This window comes from Rhinolophus hipposideros (genome assembly GCF_964194185.1).
Source record: "Rhinolophus hipposideros genome assembly, chromosome: 11".
Lineage (NCBI taxonomy): Eukaryota > Metazoa > Chordata > Mammalia > Chiroptera > Rhinolophidae > Rhinolophus > Rhinolophus hipposideros.
In genome coordinates this window covers 16490646-16516124 of record NC_138057.1, presented here as the reverse complement: position 1 = coordinate 16516124, position 25479 = coordinate 16490646, and the positions used below count along the sequence as shown (strand labels likewise).

Here is a 25479-nt window from a genome sequence, read left to right as displayed (position 1 = left end):
ACCTCGCTGACTTGGTCTCCAGCCTCGTCTCTCGTTCCATCTCTCGACGTACTTTTTACGGTATGGTACCTTTTTACGGTAATGGTACCTGTCAATTAAGGCCTCTTCCCAAACTCTCTAACGGCTCTGATAATACGAGGAAGGTAGGAGCCTACGGACCATTAGCTCACTTCCTCCTCCCCACGCTGTTTCTCTGCCACTGCTCTCTATCTCGACAAACGAGCAACTGAATGTATGGCAAAACAAAGTTAGGAATCTCACCATCACCCAAAACCCCTACTTTTCCTTTGCTCCGATTGTAAGCATAATTTGCAAAAAGGTTCTACAGCCACTAATTAGTATTTGGGCCGATTTTAGAATTGAATACCATTATGTCTCATTTGCTTTACAGCAAGAGTCTAGCTGATCTCCTTGCTTTCAATGTTATCCCCCACCCAATCTGTCGTCTGTATTTTCTATAATGACTACATTTAATTGCATCCCTCCCCTGCTTAAAACCCTTCAAGGATCCCAACTGCCCTGGAAAACACACCTCCTCTTTTTAACATGGTTTATCAAGATCTGGCCCCTGTAAGTCTCGCCTCTATTCTACTGCTGGTCCCTCTACTCGAGGTAAAATGAACTATTGGAAAGTTCTTCAGCTCACATGCGTTCTTTCTCATCTCTGCACAAGGCATGGCTTTCCCTGCTTTCCACTCTGCCCAGCTAATTCCCCCTCACCTTTCAGAGTCTCAGCTTACATGTTACTTCCGCCAGGAAGATAGCACTGCCTCTTTCAGCCGAACTCAGAAGTGCCCCCTGGTCCTCTGCACCATCACCGTTCTGTACTGCAGCTGCTGCCGTGTTTGTCTTTCTCGTCACCGTAAGAAGCTGTGGAGGATCTCATCACGATATCCCTGCAATCTCACACGTGAAAAAGGTGAACTATTTCCCATAAGCTAATCCTACTGTATTTACCCATGTTCATATATTATGTCCTCTTTTGTCATAATGCTTCCTCTAATCCTGTAGGAAACACTCAAGAGAATAAACTGCAGTCACCTAATTTTCTCCACTCTCCTGCTCTTTATTTCCTCTGCTCTTGGCTACAACCTTAGTTCGGTGCCTTTGAGAGCCTGACAGACACCTGTCCCTGTGAGTGCCATGAGTTAACATGTACGCAAATGACAGCATCACAAGTGATGGCTCTGTGTCCCGTTTTTGCATGACACTACTGTATGACATACTCCATTCACATCACGTAAGGTGCCTGGCAGCTTTCGGTTCACTGGACCAGGAATAAGACAGGAGAAAGCGTGCCAGTGTCCTTCCCTCTTCCTCACTGCCGTTCCTTGCCTTCTTCATTTCTCATTCATTCTTGTCTGGTACTTGACAGTGAGTCCTCCCAGTAAAAACAAGCTCTTGAGTGCATACGACACAATACACATTTAAGGTTTCCATGTATCTCTATTGGGGAGATGTTTAAGGGGGACACAAGGAGTTGCCCAAATGTTTGACTCATCCAATTAAAAAAAAAAAGTCTTAAAACAAATGCAGGGCGGCCAGATGGCTCAGTTGGTTAGAGTGCCAGCTCTGAACAACAGGGTTGCCGGTTCGATTCCCACATGGGATGGTGGGCTGCGCCTCCTGCAACTAAGACTGAAAATGGGGACTGGACTTGGAGCTGAGCTACGCCCTCCACAACTAGACTGAAGGACAACAACTTGGAGCTGATGGGCCCTGGAGAAACACATGGTTCCCCAATATTCCCCAACAAAATAAAATAAAAGAATGCATAAATATGAATACTTCTTTTCAATCATCTGGCAAGGAGGTTAGTACCAGTGCCTATCACAAATAAAAAGGCAAACACTGCACTAATAAGGCACTTTCTGCTTTAAATTGGACTGTAAAAGCAGAATTTTCAGATGGCCACAATTACAACCCCTCCCCATGGAGAATGAAGTAAGCAGACAATGCAAAATAATGCTGCAATATTTGACTGGTGTTCACATTCTAGCTTGCAAACAAGTTCTAATTTACTTGCCTAGACAGTTAGCCATTGGTCTGCTTAGAAAGAATTTAGGACCATCCAAGAAACAGGAAATATTAGTTCTGTCACCAGTGTTTATTTTGGTGGCTCACATCTGCAGCCATTTCCCCTCAATAGATCCTTTCACAGCCAAAATAGGCAAGAGAACAAAGTTACTGGGACTAAACCCATCAGGGTGATTGTAAGAAGCTGAACCACCCACAGCCATTATTAGAAGGAAGTTCTTAGTTTTATGAAGAACTCCAACCCCCATGGAGGCAAAGTCTAGAAGTAAATAATAATCTGTTCAACACGAGTGCCTTCACGCAGTATACCCAACAACGTCCAGGACTCAGCTGGTCACACTCACTTTAGAAGCAGCATATCGAAGTGGATGTGTTCAGACGGACGATCAAAGGCATCTGGCATTCTCCTGGGAGTCTAACCTCAGCATGGGATCCTCTGGTGTCAGCTTGTGTTGATGATGAAATTACTTCCAAATAAACCAAACAGTGAATAAACAGTGAACATCATGGAGGTAGAGAGCAAAGCTCCCTTAAAAAAAAAAAATCTACGAATTCAAGAGTGTAGACTTCACCACAATAGCCGTGACTACACTGCATGAATCCAAATCCTCTGAAGGGAAAATCTCCTACATTGAATTCTTGTGGTCTAGAACAGGGTCAACAAACTATGGCCTGTGGCCCAAGTCTTGCTGGCTGCCTCTTTTTGTCAATAAAGTTCTATTGGGACAGTCATGACCACTCATTTACATATTATCTATGGCTGCTTTTGTGCTGTAATAGAAGACCTGAATAGTTGTAACAGAGATCACATGGCCTGCAGCCGTATTATCTGGCTCTTTATAGGAAAAGTTTGCTGATCTCTGGTCTAGAATGATGAATCATTCACCAATCCTTGCTCTACAAAACCAGGCTCTGGATCAAAATTATTTTGTCTTGATTCTATAATTCCTCACTGAAGACCCAGTATTTAAGGTTCCAGCTTGGCCCAAAGACAACACAACCCTCCACTTGGAAACACTATAGGAACGGGTCCAGGTGGCAACCCTGCAGATCTGAACACATGCCTGTTTTTCTTCTGCCCATGAGACAGATGGTCCTCAGAGAGGGGAGAAGAATTAGTCCATGAGAGAGAATTCTCTGTGCAGCACTAATTTTGGAAATGTATCCCTGATCCATCTGGCCATGAAGGATTCCTTAAGAGTACCTTTGCTATTTGAATTTGCTTAACATTTAGGAGGGGAATCCTAGGTACGAAGGCTAGAACCTCAGATATTTGCTCTGTCAAAATGTCAGCACAACATTCCGATTCTTGAATGTTGAGACGAGATATCTCAAGTAATTGTAAGGGCAGAGGATGATTATAAGGATGAAGGCAAGGACACCTAACCACTCATTTAGAGACCCCGTTTCAAAGAATGTGTTCACTCCTCTGATAGTAAATAACCTCTCAGGTGAGGAGAATAACACCTGGTCATTTGAGCCGTATGCAGAAAGCCGGAGCAGTATTCACTTTCTGACCTGCTAACAGCAACTCTCCACTAGATATAGCAATGCTTCTCCTTCTCATTAACCACTCTCACTCGTCTTTGATATTCTGACCTTGTTGTGCTAAGGAGTTTTCTCCCTGAGTAACAAACCATATATTTCCAAAGTTAATTAACTCAGATCTGATGCTTTTCCCCATTTCATTCCCAATTCGGCTCCACAGCGTGTAGGGTGTGCAGTGAAGCTGTTTGGTCCATAAATCAAGAGACAAAATGATGAACTGACAAAGAAGAAAAGTTAGGCAACTAGAAACAGGGGCATTAAGGAAAGCAACCGCGGACAGATTCTTTCATTTAGTCTCAATGCGAGGCTTTGAAGTCTGACGGACTTGGGTTTAAAGTCCCAGTTCTACCATTTACCATCTGGGTCATCCCAGGGTTCTCATCTATTAAAATAATAGCTGAGTTACCTGCAGAGTTATCGTAAGAATTGAATGAAAATACACCTAAGTCATTTAACAGTGTCTGGGTCACAGTAAGTGCTTAACATGTGCTTAACAACTATTATGAGCAAAGTTCCTGCTAAGAGCATAGCTTCTGTTAGAGCAACAAGGGTGGGCTGGGAAGAAGTCACCAAAAGAAAAGGTAGCTTTCGAGACTTTCTTCTAAGTCATACACTTACAGACAAGGAAAATTCTTAGTAGAAAAAAATGTTATTGAATTCAACATCCACTATTCCCACGGTTAGGAACGCTGTAACAACTCCCATTTTTCGAGTACTTTTGGTCCCCAAAACCCTCTGTGGGGTTTCCTGTGAGCCCAGTAGGGCCATCTAACATGCCTCACCCGAGCTGCAACATCCAGGGGAACAAAGATGCTGCTTCAAAAAACTGGAGGTCCCCGCAGGGGACGCTACGCCTCAGAAACCAACCAAGAAACAGTTACGTGCTCAGCATTACTTAGGTGCTAAGTGGGTTTTGAAAGGAGGAGTTTCTTCTACCAAGAAAATATAAGTCACTGTAGCATTAGGAAAATAGTACCCCCGACCTGATGTAGTGAAGTACTTACCTTCAATTTAGTCTTACAAGATTTTCCTAAGAACATACTATTTATTTGTTTACAAACTCTAACTCAGTATTTTTTCTGAAATTCTAACACCTTCCACAGGAGATGTCCCAGACACGTGTGCAAAACACAGGAACACAGACAATGACCTAATAACAAACCAAAAAGTGGAAGTCAATTTTCGAGACAACTAGGCTGGGGACAAAAATGACAAAGGGCTTTCTAAATGAAAAATCAATACTTGAGTTGTACCTGGAAGCAAACGGGTAGCCAGGATAGACAACAGAACACAGCTGCAGTGACTTCGGGCCACCGTTAATTTCCCAGAGCTCACCTCTGGGGCAAGCCCCTGAAAGCAAAGCCAGACCAGCCCGCTCTCTTCACCAGATGCTTCTCTTTTTCCAAGCTCCACGGGGTTAGGTTACATCTGAGCTGTTTCACCCATGTTGCAAGCTAATTACAAAGAATCCAGAAGTCTGGGAATGAACTGGGAATACTGCAGGCTGCAGTAACAAACCTTAGCACCATCTGCTGAAATATTAAGATGCTTGTTTAAAAAGTGGGCTGTCAGAGAAGGAGGTCACAGCACCTACAGTGGGGAAGTTCTCTTTAATAATTCTTTGACTTCTCTTTCCTGTACACAAGCAGAAGGGCACTGAGCCAAAGGCGAAGAGTCCAGAGATAAGAGGCCATGTCTGCTTACCTTCTCCCAGTCCAGGCGCCAGCAGGCGTGAACCCAGAGACTTACTCACCAAAGCAGAGGAAATATGGTCAAAAGATGGTGGTAGCGTGTTTTCTATTTCAGCAAACAACTACAGTTATTTGGGCAAATATATAGGGACGTCATTAAAGTCCCTTTCTTTTTATATATATATAATCGATTGACACAGAGACAACTAAAATGCACGTGAAGGAAGACATCTCCCTCAGTCATCTGAGACTCATGGGATTTGGGGCTCCCTCTGTAGGCTGGATGTTTCTCTCTTACAGTTGAAATCAGCCCCAGGTTTGTGAAAAAGATTAGGGCATCAGACAGAGTTGCAATGGACTTAGGGAAAGCCAGAGAGCCTTATGGGATTTAACATCACTGTTCAAAGCCCCCATCACAATCGTACCAGAGGTCAAGAACTGGGTGACGACAGCCTTGGGACTTTGTACTCTCTCAGCAAAGGGCAGGATTGTCACTAGTCTCCTCTGAGTGGTAACTATGACGACAACAGCAGCAGCTAACCTTTTGCGAGCACGTGCCACGTACCAGGCACCATGCCAAGGGCCTCATCTGCTACATATTCATTCTTCCAACACTGGGACGCAGGTGCTGTTATCCCGTTTTACAGGTAGGAAGACTGATGCCTATAGAGGGTAAGGGCCTTACCCCAGACCCCGTCAGCTAGGATTAAGCAGAGCTGGCCTTGAGCCGAGCTGTCTGACTGTCCTCACAACTGCTGTGCTACAGTCCCATGGACAGAATCTCACGTGGGCCAGCCTACATAAGGGCCTGTCACTGTAAGGATGTAAACAAATGGTGAGGTGGAAGACAGGGGGCTTAGCAAGAGTCCAGGCAACACAAGTTCAAGAGTCTTCATTCCTGGGCCATGGTGGCTGGGACTCAGCTACTCGGCCTATCTGCTTCTCTGCCCTCCACTCTGTAACTGGCCCACGTCACTCCCTGGCGCCTACACATTGACTTTCTTTTGAGTCAGGTGCCAAAGGTCCGACTAGTAGAGGCCGGGTACAGAAGCCTGGCCCCCACCCCCAGGCTGCAGAGGGCCAAGACTTCACCGTGAGTTCCGGGAGGCAGGCAACTGTGGGAGCGGCTGGGAGCCCGGCGGGTCCCGTGCTGCTCCTACAGGACAGAAAGGAGCTCTGCATCATACTTGGATCCTGCCTCACATTGTTGGCCTTTACAGACATTCTTCATACCCAAAAGGGCACAGAGGATTATTGCTCAGTCCCAGGAGGCTATGCGTAGTGACTCTACAGGTAAGTACGTACAGGAAGAGCTTTCCTACTAATTAGTACAAAAAGTACCAACAAAGACACGTTGGTAAGTTATTAAAGGTGTCCCTCCCCCTGCTTCATCCTGTGTTTGTTTCCGTGTCCTGTTTATCCGAAGCAAAAGGTGCATGGGTTCTGACTTCCACTTACCAGAGGCTGGTCATTTGTCATCATTACGTAGAGAAGTGGCTCCGAGTTTCGCTCAACCATCTGCCGCCCCTCACAAGCCTGAGGGGTTCACAGCAGAACCAGAGTCTGCCGAGCCTCTCAAGCAGGCTCTCAGGGCAGGGTTGACAAGTCACTCCCCAAGCCAGGGTTGACCAGATGGAAGAACAAACCCACACCCACGACTAGAAAGAGCCAGGCATGAGGGCCTGAGAGGTCAGAACGAAAGCAAAGTAACCTTTCAACATTCCCTGTCACAGACATACGTGGACACGGGATAATACCTTCAAGCTCCACATGTCTCTCCAGCAAAGAGGCTAAAACTGTTCACATGGTAAGAGCTCCTTTTTACGTACACAAAAAATTCATGATGTAAACATGAAGCTGCCCCGTAGGACAAAAGATCAACACACTTCTCCGGAAAGCATGACCACGCCACGGGAAAGAATACCTGCAGAATAGCAAGGCCTTAGAACACAGGGTCCGCTTCCAAAAGGGCAGGACATTTCAAAACTGTTTCCTAAGAAAATTTAGCTCTGAAGACAATGGTATTAATTATTCGATTGGACTCTAAGTATGAACACATTTCATCCAGGTGGCCCTCAGCAGCACACAGCTTCCTGCTGCTGGTGGTTTCTACACGATGCGGGGAAAGGAGAGGAGGGAAGTGGAAGAGAAGGCCTATTTTACAAGCCTTTTTATGAAATGCTACAATCCTAGATATGCTGCTTCAAGCTGTCCCCAGCCTCTTTTAAATACACGTTTAACAAACTGGTAGGACAGGCCTGAGAGAAAGCACAGGTGTGGAGTCAACACAAAGTGTCTGATCAGAGGCTCTGCCACTTACTAGCCTTGTTAAGCTCAGCAAGTCATTCAACCTCACCAAGTTTCAGATTCTTACCTATCACCCCCATGCCATCTGTAAATGACTACACTGGCATTTACCTTACCCATATCCCAAGATTATGAGGATCGAAAAAAAAAATACATACTTAAAACTTTAAAATCCTGAGGTAGGCATTAGGTTTTTTGATTTTTAATGGCCACAATAAACGCAAACCTATTTTACCTAGCTCTCAACAAAATAAGGCACATGTTGAGAATGGGTTCCAAAGTGCATGTTCTAACCCCAATTTAAATCTCAGATCTGAAAATAAATCTTGGGAATTTATTGAAGCCTGTTTCCTCAGCTATAAGAATGGAAAATACAGCTCATTTTATAGAACTGGGAGATGTCTCACACAGTGCAAAGCTAACAGCGAATACTCCATGAAACACGGGTTTTCTTTTTCTAATCCTATGGTCTCTTGCAAATGAAACTTCTGAAATTATCTGACGGCTTTGTGATACTATATGATACCTGGTCATATAGTTAAGTACGTACGCAGAGGGTGCCAAAAAATGTATATATATTTTAAGAAAGAAAAATTGTACTAAAATTGTACTAATCAATATACACCAATAACAAAAGATGAATACAGATTATGTGTATACATGTTTGACTTCTGCAATTACAAGAAGTGCTCAAAGTAGTACCATTAGCGTCCAGACACTTCTGATTACGGCGAACTACTGCTTGAGCAACGTTGACCAAAGTGTCCACTTGTATACATTTTTTTTGGCACCCCCGTACATGCCATGCCCAAAATGAACACTAAATTCAAATCGTCCCTAAAACATATTTTCCAGAAAATACTCTTTCGACTTTTTCAACTCTTATATTGTTCCAGAAGCAAAGAGTTGAAAGAGATTTACAGTGAGTGCAGCTTTTAAAATCCTGACATCAGTTACATGGTTACCCCCCCCCGCCAACAGTTACTTTTTGTGTCTATGAATGAGTAACTTTGCATTATTAAAGGAGTTAGTTGAAAACTGAGGGCAAATGAGTAAAACGTTACTTTATTTGCAAACTTAAAAAAGCAGAGTTTGCTGAGTATCACGCCCATCACAAATAGTGAAGCCACTCTTTAAAAATTTCATTTAAGACATATCGAGTACTTAAACGTTATTGGGGGAGGGGGGATCCTCTAGAAAAAAATTACTTTGGGGATGTGTGTGAATTTTCCAATGCTACTGCTGTTTTTAAATTTCATGACAAACAATACACTTAAAAGTTTTTATTTTGTCAAAAACACAAACATATCTACTAAAACTCATCCAATACCCACCTCCCTACAGATTTAGCACTCTTACACGGGTGGGATTCAATAATTCCTGACCACACTAATCAACTGAATTGCTGCAAACTTCAAAGGTGCACATCCTCTCAATGGACAAACACAGGAAAACACCTTGCGGCAGAGTTGTAGATGGCCAACTTGTACCTGCACAAAAACTGCCCTAAGCGGATTTAAAAAGAGAACACTGGATGGCCAAGTCAGCTGCTGGGTTCTGGTCTATGTTTTCGGTACTTGGCAAGGGGAGGGAGGAGACGTTATCAACTTCTTAGAAAGAAGTAGAACCTTAGAAAAGCTGAGCTGTGCATTTTTTTTCTTTTTGATGGATAGAGAGAGTAATGCTTTTGATCAACCCATTAAACGGTTTACTGGAAATTGTTCAGCCATTCTTCTACCATTCTATTTACCTTGAGATAGATAAGATAGATAGATATAAGTATAGATACAGGTATAGATAGATATATAGATAGAGATCTGCCTTTCTCTTAGTGACCCCAGAACAGTTTTCCATCATCCTTAGTCCTCTGCCTTAGAAAATTTTCAATAAATCAATGTAGAACTATTGTGGACCCCACCTTCAGCCTTTCGTAAAAGGACCCAGAATTGGTTGCACAGGATCTGACCCTCACAAGTTCAACGACTCCAATGATCCTCGGAACATCCCAGCACCAGGGGCCATTCACCCAACGCCCCCAGGGGGTCGAGACAGGGCGTCTCCCCATGCATGCACCCCAGACTTACTGAGTGGATCTCTGGGCCCAGGAACCTGTGGTTTAACAAACTCTCCGGGTCCCTCTTAAGCGGGCTGAAGTTTGAGAAACATGCCTTAGAGGACTACTTCTCCAGCTTAGGCGTGCACATGGATCAACCTGGGAATTCTGCTAAAATGCAGCTTATGGTTCAGTAGGTTGGGGACTGGAGACATCTGCATTTCTAACAAGTTCCCAGGTGACATCGATGCTGCCAAGCCACGGACTGTACTTAGGCTCACAAGACCTTCGAGAACAGCACTCAATACTCACTCTACGTACTGTGATAATTTATTAGCAATCTAATCTGGAAACCAAGCTTATGGGATGTTGAAGGGGAGAGGTTGGGAAGGTTTGCCGAGTCCCTCAACTGTCAAACGAAGGCATTTATACCAACTAAGCCACAGGCTCATGGACTCTTTACATGCATGAGCAATAGGAAACAGTACCAACAGAAATAGGTGCAACTGCTGCTGTGATAAGCATTTTCTACACAGAGAAAGCAGTTAAGCCAACGGAGTACCTTACGACCGAAGTAACAAATGCTCTCTTGTCTCTAAAGGCAGAAAAATAAAAATACTAATCTGAACTAGGCTCCGTTAAAGCTTGCAAGCTTTCTGAGCTCTTGAAGATGCATGCACCACCAGACACAAAGGGAATAATCTATTAAGTTCCAGTCCCAAAATATAGTTCCCAAATACAGTAATCCCCCGCTTTTGCATGGGGTATACATTTCAAGAAGCCCCAGGGATGCCTGAAACCGCAGATACAACTGAACCCTATATATTTCATGTTCTGTTTTTTCCCTATACATACATAATTATGATAAAGTTTAATTTATAAAGGAGGCACAATAAGAGAATACTAACACAATTATGACAATATACTGTAATTAAAGTTATGTGAATATGGTCTCTCTCTCTCTCTCCCCCAAATATCTTATTGTACTCACCTTTTCATTTAAAGGAAGCACTTTACGGCTCCTCTTTGGCACATCTGAATTGCCAGCATCACTACCCTTGTGCTCTGAGGCCGTTATTAAGTAAAACAAGGGTTACTTAAACAAGAGCACTGCAATCCCAGGATACCTGGTCTGATCGCCGAGATTCTCCAGAGTGCCTGATGGGCAGGAGCACCTACATGTGGATAAAAAGGGAGGATTCACACCCGGGTGGGATGGTGTGAGACTTCACCATGCTACTCAGAACGGCGGCAATTTAAAACTCATGAATTGTTATTTCGGAAAATTTCCAGGGGATATTTTTGAATTGCAGTTGACCACGGGGAACTAAAACCACAGAAAGCGAACTGTGGATAAGGGTGAGGGGGACTACGGTACACTGTTTATCATTTACCTGCCTGGAGATGGAGAGCTCTCCTTTTTACAGTTTATTGAGCAGTGATGAAAGAAGCTCAAACATTTTTATTCCATCGGGGTTACATTGTCTCCCAAGCCTTGGGTTTTTCTATCTGTAAAATAGGGAGAACATTATGTATCTTTCACAGTTATCGTGAAAACTTGCAATAACCCATGTGAAATGCCCAGCCTCGTGACACAGCAGACATTCAACAGAAGCAAGCCACTATGACAAGCCAGTTTTACAGGACGACTCCGATAGTGACTTAAGAGAAGAGATCTACCCAAATACACTCTAGTCTTCCAAACTGTGCTGTGGCCTGAAGGTTTATGCTCCCTCCCCGCCCCCAAATTCACATGCTGAAACCTAATCCCCTATGTGATGCTATCTGGAGGTGGAGCGTTTGGGAGTTAATTAGGCTATAAGGGTAGCCTCTTGCCAATGGGGTCAGTGTCCTTATATAAAGAGACCAGAGAGCTGGCTTGCTATCTTTTCATGACGTGAGATCACAATGAAACATCGGCAGTCTGCCACCTGGAGGGGGGCTCTCATCAGAACCTCCATGCTGGACCCCTGATCTCAGACGTCCAGCCCCCACAACTCGGAGAGAAATGTCTGTTGATAAGCTCACTAGTTATAGCAGCCTGACCTAACACACTGTATTGAACATCCTGATATTCTTGTACGACTGTCTTAGGACTTGGATTTGGTGAAGAAATCACATTAGTCAAGGTATAAACGCTAAGCAAGGAACATTCCATTATGTAGAGTAAAATCAGAGGCCAGGTTAGTTTTCTGGCTATTAACACCATAATAGATCCATAAAAATGAGAAGAGCTGTGAAATCTTGTATTAATAAATGTACACCAAATAATGGGTCACCTGGGACCCCTGAGAAGTAGAACCAAAAACATTTCAACGTCGCTTTACATTGCTGCCTGATACACTATTCAGACAGAGGACCAGCTTATATGTTGTCCAGGAGAAAAAACATCAACTGTTCATATACTTAACATTCACACTTAGAAGACCTTCTTATCCAAGGAGAATAAAAACAGAATGTAGCAAAAGTCCCTGGTGTGTCAATTTGTGCTTTCTCCTGGAGCACAGCAGTTCCTTTTCCATCCTTTTCCTAGAGTCATCGTTTTACAGTTTAGGTATTATTTTCAACCCTGACAACCCTCAAAACAAGCAAGCAAACCTGAAACGTCTACGTAACACCAACATTATGAGCACTAATTACCTGATAGAGAAAATAAATTTAAGAAGAAACTAGGTCTCACACCAATCCTGATTCTGAGTAAGCCACAGCTCCTCAAACATCATACATCCCTTGTATGTGTTCTACAACTATTCTGAGCACTTACAATGTATACGGCACTGCGGTGGACACAGAGGGAAAGAAACACCAAGCTGAATCACAGGAAGACGCTACCCTAGGAATTTCCCCGTTTAGAATGTGAGTTAAAACATGAACTAACTTATCTGTATGTTACAGACTTCACAAAAACAAACGAAAAATACCAGGTGGACTCTTGCCCAAGAGGCGCTGTATCTGTAGCAGTAAAACCAAACTACCTAATTTTCTGGTAAGATCAAATATTTCCAACATGGCCACCTACGGTTAACCACCGAACATATGAGGTCTGACAATTACATTCGTGAACTTGTTACAACGATGTTGCTAACCATTTTTGATATCGGAGGGATTATTCATTATGAATTTGTACCAACTGGACAAACAGTTAACCAGGTTTACTATTTGGAAGTGCTGAAAAGGCTGCGTGAAAAAGTTAGACGACCTGAACTTTTTGCCAACAATCCATGGCTCTTGCATCACGACAATGCACCAGCTCTCATGGCACTGTCTGTGAGGGAGTTTTTAGCCAATGAACAAATCACTGTATTGGGACACCCTCCCTACTCACCTCATCTGCCCCCCAATGGCTTCTTTCTTTACCAGAAGATAAAGGAAATATTGAAAGGAAGATATTTTGATGACATTCAGGACATCAAGGGTCCTGATAGCCATTCCAGAAAAAGAGTTCCAAAATTGCTTTAAAGGGTGGACTAGGTGCTGGCATCAGTGCATAGCTTCCCAAGGGGAGTACTTTGAAGGTGACCGTAGTGATATTCAGCAATGAGGTATGTAGCACTTTTCCTAAGATCAGTTCACAAACTTAAATGTCACACCTTGTATACTGTGTTAAGATTGCAGGATCCAAAATCAGATAGTCAGCGGCAGCCCCAATTTACTACCTGTAGTCCTGGGATGTGTTCCTTAAACTCTTTAAGTCTCTTTTTTCCTCTAAAATTAGGGATTAGAATACCTCTCTCGTGATGACTGACATACTGCATATGAAGGATTTAGCATGTTACTTGATCCAAAATATGCACACAAATATAAGCTTTCTAGGCGAAAGCTGAGGTTGCAAATAGACAACCACAGGCTTCCAGGAACCTGAAGAGAATGCAACAGGAAAAGCAGAGAAGGAACACCTCCTATTCCCTGCACAGCTCATTCCAATAACCAGAGCAGTCTGTCTTTGATCTTGGCTGAAATAAACCTCTGTCTAGTACGCAGCCTGTCTGGGACTCATCGTAGAGCCAGTGAACCAGAATCCGGGGTTGAGTCTCAATTATCTATACTAATAAGGTTCAAAAGTAAGCATCATGCACACCTAAGCTTGAGAACCACTGTGGAAAACAAAACATTTTATAAGTGTTGCAATAGCTGCTTCAGGCATGATTCAGCTAAGATCTGGTGCTTTACTTTGAGGCTAATATAGCTGCCCAGTCTTCAAAGTCTCAGGATCCCTGTCCAAAATTCTATCCAGAAGTCTTCTTTAATGGGGTTCTCATTGATTCATCAGCACCCCTCAGGGGGGCTTCTGTTCATTGCGAGGGAAAGGAAAGGACCACACAGAGGTGCCTTCACTCCTCAGGTCACATATTCTGGCCAACCCATCTATCCATGTTTCTACATCCTCCTCTCACGTATCTGAATCTCGGCTGAGTCCTTAACTAATTTATCTAACATTATGCTGCCAAATGGCTCTCAAATGTATTTATAATCAAGTCTGAGTACTAAAAAAGTTTGTCTAACAGACATACTTGAATCTTCATATTTGTGGTGTCCTACTATATATTGGTTAGGTTTTCAAAAGGTTTAAGAACATAAGAAATCATCTCACAGAATTTGAAAGAACATGAAAGCCATCTGCAATTCATATTATTACAATTATTTAATCTTCAGAAGGGAAAAGGGAACAAAGAGTTGCATTTTGCTAAAATTCTGGTGTGTTCGATTCAAATCATGATACTTTAGGAGACCATAGTGTCAGTTAAAAATAAAGTCATCCAGAGAGATAAAATATTTACAGAAAATTTTCATTAAAATTACCAAGCTAATTTTTAATCCACTAGTGTTCATACCTCTCCAATTATATGAAAAATTGTATTGGGGAGTGTAAAAGAAGAACTACTCCACCTAAGCAATGGATCTAAGCTGACTGATGAAACAGATTGCCATCAGGTCAATCAATTGCCATTTGAAAGGCAGCTCTAAATAGATCTTCATATAAGTGTCTAAATCTCATCAAAATGTAATGACTTCTAATTAATTTATGCTAGCTGGCAGGAAACAAACTTTCACTGTACATTTTAGATTCCCACTTGTAAAATGATTACCAAAACCCTCCACGATTCCCAAATTACTTCTCCAAATACAGATGAAGTAACATATCCTGATTCCACTCTACAGAGAAACCACTATAAACTAGGGTTGTGCATTAGAGCAATCTCTAGCAGCCTGTAAAATAAAGCCAATCTATCAACCTGTTTCAAGTAAATAAACTAGCAGTAAAATGCTCAAAATGTTATTTTCTTATTTACCAAAGTAAATGTCTACCGCGTGATCAAGTAAGCAGGTGGCTGGCTACCCACCAAATCTGAGACCATCTACTCTTCCCAAAAATGGGGACAAGACAGAATTCCCTGCCTCACAGATTATCTTGAGGTCCAAGTGAGAAAATGTACATAAAAGCATGTTGTGAATTCTAAGGCTGTATGATTATCAAATATGTACACACATATGTACTTTTCAATCAAAACTATATCCAAAGGTGAAAGTGCAGACTCTATAAAAGCAATAAAACAATCCCTTCAGTTGAGCTGCTGTTGCTGAAGTGTCAGGCATGAAAGTGGAGCCAAAATTCTCCAAGACCCCACCCTTTCCTAAAGACGTACGTCAACAGGTATGAGAATGGACTCATGCACCTTCCTCTCACACTGGCTCATTTGAAGCCTCACAAATCAAGAGCAACAAACAAGGAGTCTACACAAAAGCACACATTCCTGAGAAAGATGGGACGGTGTTCGGGATGAGCCACGTGCAGGTTTGCACGCTGAGGCCCAGGAGAGAGAGGAGTGGAACCGGTTCTTCCCGCCTGCAGCAGCCACAGCCGTCCTGGCTTGCACAGAGCACGGTGTTTAAAGGACTCTGACGAACACAGCAGGCTGACGATCCCATCAGCCATCGGATGTGGCTCAGGAGCTCCCAACGGAATTTGCTAACACAGGAGACTCCAGAAGAATCACCCATTAAAAACAATCCAAATACAGACTCTAAATGTGCATAAGGCCTTTTGTGATCTCCGCTGGAGCTTATAGTATCTAACAGCTGCAACTGTGACTGTTCTAGCTAATTGCTCTCAGCAACAAAAATAAACAATCACTCCAGGAAGAACACTGTACCCGCCAAATATTAATGAATTTTTTAACAGTCAGATATCTCCAATCTTGGTTTAAAAGTCTTGCGACTGGGAAAGAAGTCTCAAAGAACAAACACAGGGTTGAAGAAGCCAGAAAAAAGGGACTTCCTTTATATTTAATCCTCCTCATCCCACTCTGCTAGCCTCCTCCACCCCCCAAAAAAAGTAAAGAGGAAAGTGCCTTGTGTCTGGAAGAATTTAAGCAATCTGAGATATTTTAACTCATGTATAACTTTTTAACATATGGGGGGAAAGAGTAGCACTGATTGGAGCTATTTTTAAAGTGCAGCTCTACCACAAAAATAGACATTTACTCATAAGGATGCTTGAATAGAGAACAAGCCCAATCTACGTCTCATTGTTAAGAAAGGGGTGAAAAAAGGCTGCCGTGCTTTCTGGAGAGCCATTTATGGTCTGCCTGTGATGTCATGGCAGGATCCAGGTGCACGCTAACGAGCGTCTTTCAGCCTCCTCAATCCTTTTAAAAGTGCTCTTCTACCATCAGCTACATCTCTGAGCACATGTAATAAGGAGCTTGTATTTACCCAGGCCCTCGCAAGGCAGAAGAGCACCGCAATCAGACTCAAGGAAAAGAGGAAAAATTACTCACCCACAATTGGCTTGGTCGTCGTCCTCTCCTCGTCCCTCTTCAGGAAGGGAGCATTTCTTTTTGCTAAGGAAAGAAGAGAAGCAGTTGACTTATCAGTACTCTAGGACACCTACGTGTCCTCTTTCCATAAGGAGGAAAGGTAGCTTTGTACTTCTCTCCCCACTCAGGCTCCTGTTCCTTAGTTGAAGCGTGCAACCAAATCACCCGCTTTAGATGGTGGCAAGAAAGCGTTTCCGCACCTCCCGAAAAAGAGAGCTGGAGACATCAGCCCTAGGTTCTGGACTTCCATTTCTCTTCAGCCTTTACAAAAGCTTGGAGAAATGGAGTTGTAATGGAAAACCATGTAGAATTCCTGATTTTTATACCGCCCTAACCAAAGGGCAGCAGCAATCAATACAAAACTACAAACCCAAAACCAAAATAAAACAAAACAAAACACAGACAACAGCTTTCATGTGCCGTGTCTTAAACCAAAATCAGGAATGCATTATTTTATGTTTGTTAAAAAATTTTCTCCATATACTCATGGGAAAAAAAAATCAAAAAGAGAGAAAACAATATCCTTGTCAAGAAAAAAGACATTTCAATATTGAATCTATATGAAAACAATATATAATTATAATACAACTTACAACAAAAAGTTGTATCAGAGGAGAAAGGTATCTTTTTCAGGGGAGGACAGAGTAAATTCTGACTTGTACATTTGGAACTTTATACATTTTCTACAGAATATGAACTGCATTCAGTGCATCAACTAAAATACCACACGCACGTACCTCTGTTCAGTTTCTAGATGCCTTACATATCCTGCAGGATTCAAGAAATCTGACCCCATAAAGGACAGTTTATGAAAGTTAATTCGGTGTGTATTTTAGTACTTTACTGACAGAAAAGGGAAGAGCTCCCAAGAGTTAGGAGAATGGGCTCGAGTGCCAGGTCTCACATTAGCCAAAGAACCTTGGAGAACCTTCACTTCTCTGGGCCTGACGCACGTCTGCAAACAAGGTCCAAAACAAGACCCCTGACGTGTCTTCCAGCTCAAAACCAGAGTAAAAATAGAAATTAAATCTTCAGCCCTGAAAGACAGCCCAGCAACTGGTATAGAGCAGGTGGCTCAATGTACATTTAGTGAAAGAATTACCGGAAGGGAAGTTTTTAAAAAACAAAAGTATTTACAATAGTGCTTCCCAACTTGTGTGCCATAATGTGTCACCACATCACAGAAGGGTTTATGGGGGTGTCGTGATACCGATCTCCTTAGGACTGTAGCCTGTAACATGACAAGGTTTGAAAAGCGTAACGTTTTAAGTACACTACCACTACACCAAAAAAATAAATCACCCTTACGTAGGATAAGTTTCAAATCAACTTACAGAAAGTTCTCACCACCCTTCACTCAGGAAACACTGAATGTCTGCCTTTTCATCTGGTTCTCGGGCCACATAGTCTTAAAACAGAAAACAGGAACAGCAATTTATTGGAAGAAGCAAAGAGGCTTTCCTTATGCAACATATGGGAGTAAAGTGGGTACTTTTCTAAGAGTAACTACTGAAAAGCAGAATCCTTTCAACATATACTTGGGTCCATGTGCAGAATGCACAGCACCAACCTGTTCTCAAGAGATGAAATTGTGCTAAAGAATACGAGTGATACTGTAACAACTCTATGTTCTGCAACACTGACAGTCACAGCTACTTATCCTTTTTTGACAGTAACTCAGGGATTTTGGGGTGTGAAATCTGCATTATTTCTCATAATTACTACTTTTAACTTCACAAAACCAGTCTTTCGATAAGGGAAATGACCTATAACATGCCTGTAAACATAAGGGGATTTATTTTCACCATGGTACTAAACAGTACTTCACAACTGGCTGCTTTTCCTTCAAGGTCCCAGAACTAAAAGCTCTCCATCTTTTAGGCACTTGACCACCTGCATTTACGGGACATAATCTCCGCCCCTCATAATCCTCGAAGTTGCTGCACCTTTGTCACAACTGCAGTGCGATGCAAAGAACAAAGCTACCTTGCCATCTGCCTGCTTCATTCCAAAGGGTGGGTGACCATGAAGTGGCTGCCGGTTTCTTCATTTCTGCAAAGAGGTCCACGCTGGGCCTGGTTGGTTAGGAAATTGCACAGGAAGGATTCTCGGAAGGAGCGCACAATGAAAAGCAGAGTTAGCGCATGCGGCGACAACAATCTGTAGGTCAAAGGACCCTTCAGAAGAAACACAGTAACGAGCCCTTTCCCCAGAGAGCTATTTAAAATGGACTGTTCTTTCTTTCCCGTGGTTCTTCATTGAAAGAGAAGGTGTGGTTATTAACCTTAGTGTTGCTTCCAAAACAACAAAAAGGTAAAACACTATCAAATCAAAACCTTACCTTAGAAATACCTGAGAAACATTTGGTCTTTATCATTTTCCCCTCACCTTCTATGAAGGTGAGGGCTGAGTGAGATGGGCAAGAAAATCTATACATCAAAACATAAGAGTGAACTGAGGACTAGGGCGCTAGAAAATAGTATAAATACTAAAAGAAGGATCACGCTATCATCTTAAATCAGTGAGTGTAAAAGGTATACCCTCTGAGAAATAGACTGGTCCAGTATCTGACTCCTGGAGAAGATTTTGTTGTTGTTTGGTCTTTTGGCATACACCAAACAACATGCTCCAAATAACTGTCTCCTTTAAAAGAAGACAATGTCCTTCCCTAGCAAGTTCTACAAACTCCGAAACTCCCATGCAATCTATCATAGCACACATTTTCAGCGTTAGAGTAGCAATGGGCAAGGGGACAAGAACAAAGTTTCGATGTTCAGATACTTCGTATTTCACTGTGGACTCAAATTTCTGACTCATCAATTTTCTGACTAGTCACAGAAAATTGTGTTTTCTACACAAAAATGTGTAATGAAATCAAGTCTACATTGAAAACGTTGACCCAAGCTGACGTCGGGTTACCCTATGTACCATGTCTTTGATCAGGGTTCTCTTCTTGAATTTCCTCCCCCAATCTCTGGACTCCCACCTACTCCTGATGACTCAGTTCAAACGCTACCCATTCCCACCCCACTAATTACCCTACACACAACACACACACACACACACACACACACACACACACCACTCCCTCGTTTTCTTTCTAATGGACTTTGTACTTGACTTCCTTTGTCCTGTAGTTACTTGCGGATGTGAATGAATCTGGATAGAAGACTAGATGCGAGAGAACGGAGAGGTGTCTTCCACACATTTACATCGGCCCATCTGAGACGCTGGACACAGCGGAGGACATGCTTGGTTGCTATAAGGCATTGAAATCGTCACATCCACGGATATTTCCAGGGTTTAGCATCAACTACTACATCTTAATCTACGTCTTTAGTTATTTAAACTAAAAGTAATGTTAATCGACTTTAAGACCCTACGACTGTGGCATATCGTAATTCAAAGCAGAATAAAGCCAGTCAGCATACACTTCAAATCCCATGTAGTTTATCATATCAGTGCTTTGCAAAGTTTCATTCCATGTAGTATATGTTTAGAAAGACCAAGAACATCCAAATTCCTCCATCGACCCAACTACGCAGATAGAGAAGTGTCTTATTGTGTGTAACTTTCATTTTGCTTCAGAAAGGATTTGGACAACTTAGAATGTAAGTGCATGTTAAGAGTCACTAAACTAAATGATACTGCTTTCAGGTTGAAACTTACACAAACGAGCTAATCATCAATCCAAACAAGGAAAAGCAGAACCTGTAAGAAGGGCAGAGCAGGTTTCTTTGTGCAAGCTGTACTGGGTTTCTAAGAACTACAGCAAGTTAGCTTGACGCCTGCTCTCAAAGCATTTATGACACTGCAGTCGTGGCCTGGTGGCTTGTCTGTCCTCCGTCCTAGGTGACAGTTGCCAAGAAGTTTAAGAGCCACGTCTTGCTCATTTTCACAGACCCAGGGCATAGCACAGCAATGAATAACCAATAAATCTGTGCTAATCAATCAAGTAATACTGTTTATTTCTGTGAACCAGAATTCTGGACAGGTTAGTTTCAGGAACCCTCCGTCAACAGGCTGCCAGGATTAATGGTGCAGATGTTTTAACCCTTCCACCTGGAAGGGGATTGAGCCCATGTTGGGGAATTTTCAGAGAAAAAAAACTAAAGAATAGTAGAGAAAAATAAACCATCTGCTGCAATAACTGAAGCTATAAATGTTATTCAAACAACAAATTCTGTTATGATTTTAGTTAATATTTCTGTTTTCTTCCCTGTTTGAGGTTCTAATATTGTAACATAGGCATAAAGGATCAAACCCACCACGTTTTTTTTTTTTCTTTTGGTATCTTCTACACAATAAAATGTATATGTATATTGTTCTGGAAGTATATTAAAATTTCAGCATACTTTTTGTTAAAATATATGCATTTCGTTATTTCTAGGTAACCCTTTGAACAAGAAGTTACACATTTCCACTACATTTTTTGATCCTCTTATAAAGTAAGGGTGGGACTCTTGCATTCTACTTAAAAAACAACAACAACAACAAAAACCCAGAAGGGTTAAATTGCTAGCACTATTCCTCAAATAACATTAAAATAATGTAAAATGATTTTAAGATTAAAATTTTTACGTTGACTACTCTAACATTGAATTGTGATACCCTACATGATTTGTAAGTATACAGTAAGGAAGGATTCTAAGGAAAAACCATTTCTCCTCAGTAGTTTCAATAGCCTCCTTTCCTTACAATTTTTCTCCTTTCTACTCGAATATAAGAGAATTGCTGATACGCACACGAGTCAGAACACTGATAAGCATGCAAGAGGAGAGAGAGGTGAGGGGAGGATATTCCAACACCACAAAATTAGAGTATTAAAATTCATACAATAAGAAAGGGAGTATGGAGATTCGAGATTAATTGCATGTTGGAAGAAAAAGAATCGTCTCGTCACTCAGCTATACTCTTGACTACTAAGGTGTGAATTCAGGACAATTACTTTTTAGAATGGCTTTTTACCAAAAAAGCTGACACATACAATTAAATTAAAAGAAGCCTGGTATACTTGGTAAAAAGAAAAAAGGTACTTCAATTTTATGTATCAAAATTTCTGAGGTTCTGCAGAAGTAGAATGTTTGCATGAAAGATAGTGAAACACCTCTCTCCGTCCCCAGCTGTGTTACACAGGGTCGGCACAGTCCACACTTTGTACACATGTGCTCCTCACATCAACCCTGCCCTAATGAAAACTGAGTTTCTGATTTCAGAGAAGAGTCTCTCGACAATCTGGCACTCAGACAACAAATACAAAACTTTCACACACCAATGGTGACTCCCATGGGTGAATTAAGTCTTGCCCCCGGAAGCAGAGTACGTTACCTTCCTCTGTTTGGGTTTTCTTGAGCTCAAGTAAATGTGTGAGGACAACTCCCATTTGTTAAAAAAAAAAAAAAAAGTTGACGGTTATTAAATCAGAACTATAGAATGTCAGCATCCAATTACTCAAACTTTACAACTCACCAGTGAAAATGTGTATTCCTATAAAAACTACTCATCAAGTAATATTTGAAACTAATCAGAAGGTGCCATTCAAAAAAATTTTTTGCACATTCTACTTCAATTAGCATGCCTTTTGGAATTCTGACCTTAGATAACACTGCTTTCAACTAAAGCTCTAAGGGAACCTCTTTTAACGCCAGAGAACCAGTTTATTAGACTGAACACCGGAGCCCCCAAAATGTGTATAAAGACCTACTCACCACACTGTTCATTCCCTTCAACTTTGTTTATTGATGTACTGAACATGAAAAAGTACAAAGAATCCAAACACAAAAGAAAACATGTACAGCCTCTTAAATACTCAACAGAATATATTTTCTATTCCAACAGATGTGAATTAAGTCATACTGTACAACTTCAAATAAATACCAGCCTTACATTTTATTAAGTGCTCTGATAAACACTGTAAAGTGAAGCACAATTTGCATGCCCTCTCATCAATGCCTTGGTTTGCTACAGTAGTATAGGAAAGAAGCATGTAGCTGCTGTTTTCCCATGAGGGAAACCTTATTTTTTTTAAGTATATACATGTATTTTGTTTTTAGTTTTTTGTGTTTTTTTTTTTAAACGCAGAAGGTTAACTCTGACAATCTAAATGCACCTAAGGATATGAGAAAGTGCTAAGCCAATTGATTTCTGAAATAGCATTGAGTGGGTCAGCATGAAAACTCGCTTATTCACTTTAGCACGCGCCTCACAGTATATGTACTGTACTATACTGAAAAATTTTATAACTACAATTTTAAATAATAAGAAATAAAACTCAACGCAACCGCAAAGATAATGTACAACTATGTTATGCATAGCACATTGCCTGTTCTAAGGGGAAGCACGTGAGCATCTCAGTTTATACAAAAAGCAGGACGTAAGTATATAGTTCTCAGTGCATCCTGATGAAGGCACCTTAGCCTTCAGCTTTTTTGAAAATTTATTATAAGCTAGATGCTAATCAGAAAATATTTTGTATTTTTAAAATTTCTTTCATACATGGTAAAGACTTATTTTATTATTTCCCCAAATAGTGGTTTAAGCATCATACAAAGTTAAATTTCAATAGCATACAGATATTTATGATTTTTGTATGAAAAATGTAAGGAAATTTGTTCAAAACCTATGGTTATACTCATTTTTTTTTTTTACCACAAACATATTTATAAACGAAAATGTAGCATCACCATAAACAGCTGAAGCTAGACTATCTACAGACAAAATTAGCAACAAATCTGATGCACTGTAAATTCAAGTCCTCAGGACAACAAAAGTGATTAAGCAAGACCTCAAGTAACAATGTTAATGCCATTTACAAAGGAAAAAACTGATACAAAAACATTCAAAACCTGAACATCACTTGGCATGTAAGGGAAAAAAAATCAAATTAGCTGAAAGGTTCATAAACACAAGGTCTTATTTACATTACACAAAGCTCAGGTGTTAGCCTTGAACGTAACTTTCAAAATGCCTTCAAATATATCCAACTCAGATCACTTTTGCCGACTTGCTGCAGTACGAATCATGTGCAACAGCTTTTTTCCTTAAGACAAAACAATTCTTCAAACAATACTGCAAGTACATCACTAAACACCATGAGCTCTATCTGAAGGGATTTCTTTAGGAAGAACAGATTTTTTCCCCCATCTCTTGGTAATTTAAATTTCTTGCCTGCTCTTATATATTCTTTTGTAAATTTTTTTTTTACTTGTTTCAAAATCACAAATCAATGTGAGCCACCTATCACATAATAACCAGGATGATCAGACACTCCACTGGTGATTACAAAAACGAAACCAGCAGTGTTTCCCGCATTGATTCTATTCCTTTCATACAAAGATCTCAAAAGTATTTTCTACATCATAAATCTTTCTAAATTTTCCAACCGCTGCAAATTTCCTGGTAAATTTTAAAAGCTCACTAGGTGTCATATGAAGAGATTTCTCAAAGTATTCAAGTCAAAATATTTGTTCCAGGACCAGTAAAAAGTTTCTCCAAATTTTCTTTTTTATAAAAATAGATGCTTTTTTTAAACCCACATCAAAGAGGCTCTTATCTCTTTGGCAAGGTACTGCTTTACGAAAAGTTCTCCAGTATTCTTACAATAAGCGTTTATAATGTATCCCCCCCCTTCCCCAACCCAAATCATAATTATAAAATAAATACTGTTTTTAACTTCATAAATAAAAATGTAAACTTCAAAATACTTTTCTTAGACATAACAGCAATGCTTTAAATGTAAACAAAACACAAAGCTAATCAGAAAAAGGAAAAAAAGGGGGGGGGGGAAGACACAACCAACTGAAGAATTACAACACAAAGCCTCAATATTTACTCACAGGTTCAAGGCAGTTATGTAAAAAGAAAAGAAATGTCTTCCCTTAGCTGAAACACTTTAAAAGGTCCACCTTCTTCAAAGAAGGCAATAGAATGCAATGTGACAGGTAAAAACCCTGTACCTCTTGTCCATATTCAAACATAAAAGATATTTAAGAAGTTTTAATTCAAATACTAGCAATAAAAAATCTCACATATTTCTTAGGATGCTAAGTAGTCATTTTATCCCCATCTCAACACTGACTTACAAAGACATTTACTAATGTATAAAGTTTCTCTTAACTTGCCTTTGTTGTATAGTTTTCATATATAAATGGACTGAGGACAAGAGCTTATTAGGCTTTGTGCGTTTTGTTGGTCTTAAAGGAGACCTGCAGTACTCTGTCTCCCAGACGGTATCCATTGAGGCTAGCTATTGCCATTGCGGCCTCATCATAGTTTGTCATAGTCACAAATCCAAAACCTTTGCATTTATTGGTGTTAAAGTCACGGATGACCTTCACGTTGGTGACAGCTCCAAAAGGCCCAAACATTTGCCACAGGATACTCTCATCTGCGTCAGGAGCCAGGTTGTACACAAAAATACACCACCCTGTTCCTGGGTGCCCAGGGATATTAATTCCAGCCAAACTGGTCATGCCATCAATGGTCATTGGAGAAAACCTACTAAAACAAAATAGGAAACACACAGAGACAGACAGACCCACACAGAGACAGACACACATGCACACAGACAGACACACACACATACAATAGAAACAGAGGTTGGTTACAGCAATGGACTTAGTTCTTTTCCCTTTCCCATCCCAAGAGTTTCAGTAACTCCCCTCCCCCAACAGATACATACGACTATCTGACGTTGCAACCCAAGTCTGTGTGTGGCTTGCAGTGACATGCTATACTATCAAGGTATTAATAAGTTATGAAATGGCCATTAGATGCTGTATTGAAAAACTATCATCCACAATCGCAAAAAAATATATTTAGAACTGGCTTCACGAATTTAAGCAGGACTGCGGGGAGGCAGGGGGCAACACACATGTAAACATGCTACGACGTCGCAATGCAACATAAAATAATGTGTTGTTAAGGACCAGGTGGCATCCGGTGATACAAAACTACTCCTTGAGTCAACCGTGCTTCCAAAAACAGCTTTTCATTAGGTTGTACATGCAAAAGAAAACCCAACACA

The 25479-nt window shown here is 41.2% G+C and overlaps 1 protein-coding gene across 23 annotated transcripts in view; it reads right to left on the bottom strand.

The window, feature by feature from the left end:
- Window positions 1–22173: 22173 nt before the first annotated feature.
- Window positions 22174–25479, bottom strand: part of ELAVL2 (ELAV like RNA binding protein 2) — a 132339-nt gene continuing 129033 nt past the window's right edge. For 15 of the 23 annotated variants that reach the window (XM_081066358.1, XM_081066374.1, XM_081066356.1 and 12 more), the window contains one exon: window positions 22174–24953. In XM_081066358.1, the coding sequence (XP_080922484.1) occupies window positions 24623–24953 (331 nt within the window). In that variant the 3' untranslated portion in view covers window positions 22174–24622. The remainder of the gene's footprint in view (window positions 24954–25479) is intronic. The other 8 variants (XM_081066365.1, XM_081066377.1, XM_081066367.1 and 5 more) reach the window with 1 other exon arrangement.